Below are 8,613 nucleotides of genomic sequence, written 5' to 3' on the forward strand. Positions count from 1 at the left end.
AGCCTTGACTCTGAAGCCCTGAGCACATCTCTTTCCTTCATCAGTTTGTCTAGCGAAAGTAGGACAAACCAACCAGTTTCCTTATACTTCTCGTTCTGACAAAGCTGTAGAAAGATATCACACATGTGTTCACCCTGAGCCTCACCTTTCACCAATACCTGATCTACCGGTGGTGATATTTTGCGTATTTGTATCACCACCTCGCTCCATGGACTAGCAGCGACCTCTTTATTGCTGGAAGCAGAGTCATCAATGTCTTTATGACTAACCAGACTTGAGAACCAATTTAGAAAACTCATCCTTACAATTTTGTTTCTCTAGAACCACTCCCGGTACCAAATGTCTTAGGCTGGGTTCTCTAGAGAAGCAAAACCAGTAAAGTGTATAAATATATATATAGAGAGAGACATTACATCAAGGAAACAGTTCACGTGATTGTAGAGGCTAGAACGACCCAAGTCCGTGGATCAGGGTAGAGGCCTCTCCCAAGTCACACAGCTGCAGAAGCTGGCAAGCCCAAGATCGGCAGGTCAGACAGCAGGCTGCGCAGATCGACGAATCCTAGGTTCGGCAGATAAGCTGACAGCTCAAGTCCCAAGAATGGGAGATGAGACGATAGGAAGCAGCCGCAGGATCCAGAGAGAGCAAAAAGCCAGAACGTCTGCTTATATACAGATGCGGGCCACACCCCCAAGGAGACGCCCTTTCATATGATTGGCTACTCACAGTATATTCAATCATGGGAGTGATTACATTAAAACATTGAGAATCATGGCCCAGCCAAGCTGACACACAATCTTAACCATCACAGTTTTCAAAACTAGGATGAAGGTTTAGGACTTTAGGTATATCATCCACTGTTTCAAGTCAAGTAAATTTCCTAAAAGAAAGCCAAATCTTGTTTTGAGATCAAATTAGCAGGATGAGGCAATGGTGAAGGATATAATTTTGAGAGCATCTTGGAAAGCTATCTGGAAAGCACCTGACCCACCCTCCTTCTGTAGCAGCCGCAATGCATAAGGCTCCTATTGCTCACAGCCCTCCCTTGCCACCACCACGACGTCTTCTGGCTCCTAATAAGTCTAGGAACCCTGCCAAGTCAGTCCCTGTCCCCTCCCATGACAGGGGAGGGTCAGAGGAGAAAATAACGACAGGCATCATGCTGTTTAGTGCCAGGTCCCCTAAATAGCTCCAGGCTGCGGTTGTGGGGTTAGGCTACCGCACAGGCCACTTGAGCATCTGCCCAGTGGCCTCTGGGGTATTCTGTGCCCTTTTCTCGGCTACAAGAGAATTGTGAGTGTATGACTCAGGAGGATTGTGTGTCAAGATCTGCAGGGCCTACCTTTTGGAAGTAGAATGCAAACGTCTTGAGAGCAAGAAGCATGCCTTATACAAATTTTTGTGTGTGCGAGGTACATAGCAACCATCGAGTCGATTCCGACTCATAGAGACCCTATAGGACAGAGTAGAACTGTCCTATAGGGTTCCCAAGGCTGTCATCTTTATAGAAGCAGACTACCACATCTTTCTCCCACGGAGCAGCTGGTGGGTTTGAACCGCCAACCTACTGGTTAGCATCTGAGTGCTTTAACCACTGTGCCACCATGGCTTCTTAAGGTACATAGTAGGTACTCAAATATGGTTTTGGATAATGTATAATCTAAGCCTGACACATGGACTTGGACTGCTGCTTATAAATACTCATTAAGATCAGAAAGTTGAAGTATGGTCTTTAACAATCAAATGCTTCCACTAAAATGTATTTATCGCCCTGAGTCAAATGTTTTTTTCCCTGGAACTGTAGCTAATGGAAGAACAATAGTTGTATCTGTCAAAACTGCGGGGGCAGCATCTGACCTCCTCCAGCTTCACAAGGGGGAAAGAGAATCAAGATCAACAGCCCAAGGCTGATTCCTATGAGGCAGAGGTCAGGCCTGCCTTCTTTCTTTGCCATCTTTACCAATTCTGACACCAACTGTCCCTCCCACGCCACTCTCTACTTCTCTGCTGGGTTTGATAATTCATTGCAATGGCCACACAGAACTCAACAGATCATACTCAAGATTATGGGGTTGATTAGGGAAGTAACAGGTTACAATTCAGGCTCAGGAACACTCAAGGATACAGTTCTTCCATCAGGACAGCCTTTTCCCAGCCATGCTTGCAGGCACGCCTCTCCCTGGCCTAGGCCTCTGCCCAAAGGTGCTCAGCTTTTTCTCTCTGTGGGCCAGGAAGCCCACCATGCTGTTGCCTGCTGCTGGGTCTCTGCTGCTTTCAGTGTTAGAGCTGTCTCTCTCTCTGTCTCTGTCTGTCTGTCTCTGTCTCCTGGTTCTAGGGGCTTTTGGTTTTGGGCACGGGGATCCCAGGTCCAAAGGATGCACTGGCTCCTGGCTGTTCTTCCTTGGTGGTGGTGGGATCCTCTCCTTTCCCGCCTCTGGGGTGGCTCACTTCAAGCCCAGTGGGATGGCAAAACTCACCAATCCGTTTGGTGGGCCACAATTACCCTATCACACAGTCGCACCCAGTCACTTGAGTAGGTGTTATAAGACCATGGCTAGAAAGGCCACACAAAAGTGATCCATCACACTGCAGTATCTTATGCAGTGCATGGTATTTTGTACTGCTGTCTTTTGAGGTAGAAACCAATAGCCAATCAATAAACATTATTCCGTCTTCTCTTCCCAGTACCCCTTCTGTGGCAGGGGCCATTTTAATGCAAGCACTAAAATCCTGAGATTCTAGGGATATTTTTCAGGAAATTAAACTTGGAATTTAGGAGAGTTTACTACCACCTGTCTGTCAGTGGAGGCTTGCATGTTGGCTATGATGCTGAACAGGTTTCAGTGGAGCTTCCAGACTAAGAGTAGGAAGAAAGGCCTGGTGATCTACCTCCAAAAATCAGCTAACAAAAACTCTATGGATCACAAAGGTTCAATTTGTACCTAATCGTGGGGATGGCACAGGATTGGGCAGTATTTCATTTCGTTGTACATGGGGTATCCATGAGTGGGGGGCTGACTCAACAGCAGCTATCAATAACAGCATTCTTTTTTTTAAGGGCATCGTGATAGAAAATACCACTAGTGCAATGGGAATAAGATTTTGTAGAGAAAAATGGTTTAGAGACAGCTTTTCAGGAACATGCATCCCACATAAAGGAAGACAGGCCTTTAATAAATTAAGCTTTGCAGACCGAAAGGGTATAAAACACATGCTCTATTATGCAGCAACCTTTTTCACTAACATTCACGCTTGTCTATTGCTTGTGGCAGAACGAGGTGTTTATTGGGTGTGTTTTTCCCTTCAGTTCACGGATATTGGGACCTTTGAGACGGTGTGGCAAGTCAAGTTCTACAACTACCACAAGCGCGATCACTGCCAGTGGGGAAGCCCCTTCTCTGTCATTGAGTATGAATGCAAGCCCAACGAGACACGGAGTCTCATGTGGGTGAACAAGGAGTCCTTCCTCTGAAGACGAAGGCTCTTTCTGATGATGCTGGACAATCTCTTCAGAAATCTACTTTTAGGTAAACCGGCACAAGCCTTATCCAAGGCACACCACACCATTGCTGTACTGATGACCTACTAGCCCCAATTATTTTGAAAGTGTAATTCCCCTCTGATGCAATGTCCCTGACGTAAGAGATCATGACCCACCATCCCTGAAAAGATTCCTTTCTGTATCTTGTGCTGGTAATCCTGCACCCAGTTGTTCTCAGTCATGCTACTGATCGCTTGACTGGAGCTCAGTGGAAGTGCCAGGATGTCCTACGCTTGATAGTTCCATTGAATGACTATGATATTTTGTTTCCAAGTTGAGTGATTCCCCCTTTTTTGTTAAATGTTAAATAAAATAATAATAATAATGTGTATGGGTTCTCCCAAGTGTAATATGGTAACACGTAACTTGCAATGTCTTCCAACAAGGCAGGCTTTGTGAAAATGTAACCTGAACAGCAGTGAACGGGACTTAAGTGTTGGCTTCCTATAAACAGCTCTGCTTTTTCAGGGAGGGATGATGACAAATGAAAGGACAGATATTTGATAAATAAGTATTTATAACTTATTAAAACTCTTTCAAGTAACTTAAGGTATTCTGCTTATGTCCTAGTGGAAATGGGAAAAATCATTGTTGTGGATCACTGTTGAATAAAGTTTACCCCTCTGGCAAGCTACCACCGTGTTCAAATGTGCATACTGATGGCGTCTCCTACACTCCCCTCCCTTGAACTTTGTAAAACTGTGTATGGAGCTGTAATCAACTTTTGATATTTCTTAATAAAGGCATTGAACAGCATGCCCTGATTGGACTCTTCATCTGGGCAGCAGATATCTAGCAGGTGGATCTCAGCTCCAAGCCAGCTCCACCCAGATCTCTTTATCTACACTGCAGGGTGAGGGAGATGTATTTGAGGTAGTATTAGCACACCTCTTCATAAATCTACCACCTGCCTGACAGTTTGTCATGCTATGGTGGCTTGAGTGTTGTTACAATGCTGGAAGCTATGCCACTGTCGCCCATGTTAGACAGGTTACAGTGGTGCTTCCAGACTAAGCGATACTAGGAAGAAAGGCCTGGGGATCCACTTCTGAAAATTAGCCAGTGAAAACCCTATGGATCACAACAGATAACTATCCAATATAGTGCTGGAAGATGCTAGGTTGGAAGGCACTCAAGATACACAGTGGCCACAACAATGGATTGTAGCATACCAATGATCATGAAGATGGTGCGGGACCAGGCAGCATTTCATTCTGTTATGCGTAAGATCGCCATGAGTCAGCCTAGTCAATGGCACTAACAACAGCATCCATAGATCACTTCTGGCTGTTAACAGGAGTGTTCGGCTGGGATCATCAGGGCTTACCCAGGCATCTAGTGAGCAATCAACAAAAATACTTGCCCCACTCCTCTCTCCATTCCTCTTTCCACAGTGACCGCTCTCTCATCAGCCAGCTCTGTAGCTGAACAGTTGGAGGACGTGGCGCTGTTTAACAGTGCATGTATACCAGGGGTGAGACCTCCTGTGTGCTCCTGGGGCACTTACAAGATACCGGGTGCAAAGCCAGGATGAATTCCCTAAAAAGGAAAGAAACTTCCTTTTGAAAAGTTACTTCCTACTTTGCAACAGTATTGTTAATATTCACTTGGATGGCACAAATCCTCTTGTGTCAGAAAAAACTAGTAAGAAATTGGAGATTATTCTTTTGCTACCTGAAAGCCCTTCATGAAAGAATATGCAAGACTAATGGGAGTATTTAAAAAAGTTGGTTTATTGTAGACTGGATTTGGAAGGTAGGCAAGCAAAACCTTTTCCCCCTCTAGCTTACCTGCAGTGAGGCTGTACCGCCACCAGGGAACAGCAATGCGTGGCTTTGGGTTCATCATAAATGGGGTTAAAAGAGATCAGTATGTTTCTCAATTGCCCTGTTTTTTCAAAAAAAGTAGTGTCTAATACATCTATGGAGCCCTGGTGGTTCAGTGAATAAGAGCTCAGGCTGCTAACCAAAAGGCGGGCAGTTCGAATCCACCAGGCGCTCCTTGGAAACCCTATGGGGAAGTTCTACTCTGTCCTATAGCGTGGCTATGAGTGGGAATCGACTTGACGGCAACGAGTTTGCTTTTCGGTTTTAATACAACTACTAAATATAAGCATTAATACAATTCCTAGTTATTATATTTAAAAACCAGTGCTCAATTATTTAAGCAAACATTGAGCTATTTAGAACAGTGAATTTACCACAGGCAGAGGCTTAGGTTTTCTTCCAGAATATCCAGTAAAAATGCAGCGTGATTACAAGGTGAGGAAATGTGGAAACTATATATTTTAATATTTTAGTCTATTTAAGCATTTGATTAGTAAATATTTTCATTTGTGAAACAAGACGGTTTGAGCCAGTGACTCATCTATTAGAGCTTTAGCATTTATGAAGGGTGGAAGCAGTGTCATAGGGCTTTTGCCCATGTTGTTGTTTTCTAATGAGGCTTCATTCTCGAGTTTAAAATACTTCAAAGCAGGGCTGGGACATAACTGTGCACACACCCTCCCACAGAGCATTGGGGAGATGAGCCCTGGACAAGAAATGAGAGCATCTGAGGCCCACTAACACTTCACCTTCCTATACCTTGGTTTTCTCATCTCTAATACAAGGTGTTAAAAAGACAGTCACCATGGAGACAACCCTGATTCATGGTGACCTCATGTGTTTCAGAGTAGAACTGTGCTCCACAGGGTTTTCCATGGCTGATTTTTTGGAAGTAGATCACCAGGCCTTTCTTCCAAGGCACTTCTGGGTAGATTTGTATGTCCAAACTTTCGGTTAGCAGCTGAGTGCATTAACCATTTGCACCACCCAGGGACTCCAAAACAAGGAGTTAGACTAGTTGAATTCTAAAGTCCTGTAGGATTTACGATCTGTACCTCCAGTCTATACTCCTTTAAAAAAAAAAAAAAAAACAACTACGTGTGGGTGTGTTTTCCTTGGGCTAGAAGTGAGGGTGAGTCCAGGGAGGTGGAGAGGAGATGAAGTAAACAGGAAATCTTAACAGCTAATCTGCCATGTTAAGCGATCTCTCCTGGCATATACTGATGTATTTAGGACTGGACTCAAGCCCAGTCTCTCTGGCTATTTCTCATAGCTCTCCTCCTCCTCCAAAATTTGAATGCTCAGCTATATCAAGCTGCTGAGTTGAAACTTTGCCCCTCAGCCATCTGGAAGGGCTATTTTTATACAAGTTGTAGCCATATCTCTCTGCTTGTAAGCATCAGATGGCTACCCAGAATCTGGAGGAACTAGGCCATCCTTCTAATTATGATGATGCCTAGAACGCCTTTGAACAGGTGGAAGAGTAGAAATGCCTTGAATTTATATTTTGTGACACCTCACTTATTGAGAAGTCACTTATCCAGCCATCTAAACTATCTGGATCACAGTTGAGAACAGAAAACATGTCAAAAAAATAAAGAGCCCTGTCACAGATGTGACAGAGTCCATTCACGAAAGGCTTGGGTCTTCTCTCCAGGCCTCCTGACTCCTGTTTTGGACACAGTTCTAACATGTGGGGTGGTCTGGTTTCTGGCCCTTTGGAAATTAGAAGAAGAAGAATGAGAAGAAAGGAAAATTTGTAGAGGTAAGTGTACTGAAAATACATTATTTTCACAGTGAGGGAGGACAAAGAAAAAATGTAAAAAGCAGACAAAGTAAGTCAAAAAGTATAAGTAGGGACATAAACTGTAGGGACACAATCCTATCCTCAATCACAGTCATTTCTGTGGCTATGAAATAAAAATTGCTATACATAATGAAGGCTGAGTCAGGAAGATGATCCATTATCCTCAATAAGGCATTCTCATGGCTCAGTGTTTGAGTTCAGACTCTGGAGCCAAAATGCTTTGATTCAAATCCTGGCTCAGTCACTTACTAGCTGTGTGACTTTAGGCAAGTCACTTAATATCTCTGTGCCTCGATTTTTTCATCTGGAAAATGGAGATAATAATAGTACTTACTTTGTAGAGTTGTTGTGAGAAGTAAGTTAATGTACGTGGAACATTTAGAAAAGTACCTGGCACAAAAACACATTATTATTTGGTACATTTTGCTTAAAAAGACGTTTTTTAAAAAATCACTAAAAATGCTAAGAGAAAAACTGAAGGTGCTTAAAGAGAGAAAATTCCTTTTCCTAGGATATTCCATGTATGGATTCCAAATAACACCTTAAGAGTGTGTTGTATTTTTATACCAAAAAGTTAATGCATGTAGAAATAATATTTTCAATTATTTAAAAATAATGTTTGAAGCAGTTTATTTTCAGATAGGTTAGGAAAAGGATTGTTTCCAAATAAGGCATCATAAAGTCTCTTTTTATAAGGATCCAGTTTTGAATAATATGTTAACATAGGTACAGAATCAGAGAACTTAAGATCCGGTAAAAATCAAGAATGATGTCAAAAGTTCTATTATTTCTTTTAATCCTCATAACAATCCAGTGAGAGATGGAAAAATAAGGCTCATGTTTATAAGAAAACCACCTTATTTGATCCTCAGTTTTCTCATTTATGAAATAGTGATAATAATATCCACTTCACAAAGTGTGTAAGGATATCACATGTAAAGCTTATTCTTTTTCTTCTCCCCATCATGTTCCTCCTGACAAACACATTTCATTTAAAATGACACCATTCCTACCTCAAACTATCCCAAAAAATCAACTCGGAATGGATCAACAACCAAAATATAAGAGTTGAAACCATAAAACTCTTAGAAGAAAACATAGGTGTAAATCTTTAGGACCTTGTGTGTGGCAATGGATTCTCAGATATGACACCAAAGCACAAGCAACAACAACAACAAACATTGGACTTCATCAAAATTAAAAACTTTTGTGCATCAAAGGAAAGTATCAAGAAAGTAAAAAGACACACTACAGGGGAAGTCAACACCACTGGACTAAACCAAAGCTAAGAAGTTTCCTGGATACAATCAAATACTTTGAGAGACAGAGTAGCAGGGGTAGAGGTCTGGGGACCATGCTTTCAGGGGACATCTAGGTCAACTGGCATAATAAAACTTATTAAGAAAATGTTCTGCATCCTACTTTGGTGAGTGGCGTCT

At 42.6% G+C, this 8,613-nt stretch overlaps 1 protein-coding gene across 1 annotated transcript in view; it reads left to right on the plus strand.

Moving 5' to 3' along the window:
• Positions 1-4,573, plus strand: part of CNRIP1 (cannabinoid receptor interacting protein 1) — a 31,720-nt gene extending 27,147 nt beyond the window's left edge. The window contains exon 3 of the mRNA XM_004369254.2: positions 3,308-4,573. Coding sequence (XP_004369311.1) covers positions 3,308-3,472 — 165 coding nt within the window. The 3' untranslated portion in view covers positions 3,473-4,573. The remainder of the gene's footprint in view (positions 1-3,307) is intronic.
• The last annotated feature ends 4,040 nt before the right edge of the window (positions 4,574-8,613 follow it).

This window comes from Trichechus manatus, unplaced genomic scaffold (genome assembly GCF_000243295.1).
Source record: "Trichechus manatus latirostris isolate Lorelei unplaced genomic scaffold, TriManLat1.0 scaffold00004, whole genome shotgun sequence".
In the NCBI taxonomy this organism is placed as follows: Eukaryota; Metazoa; Chordata; class Mammalia; order Sirenia; family Trichechidae; genus Trichechus; species Trichechus manatus.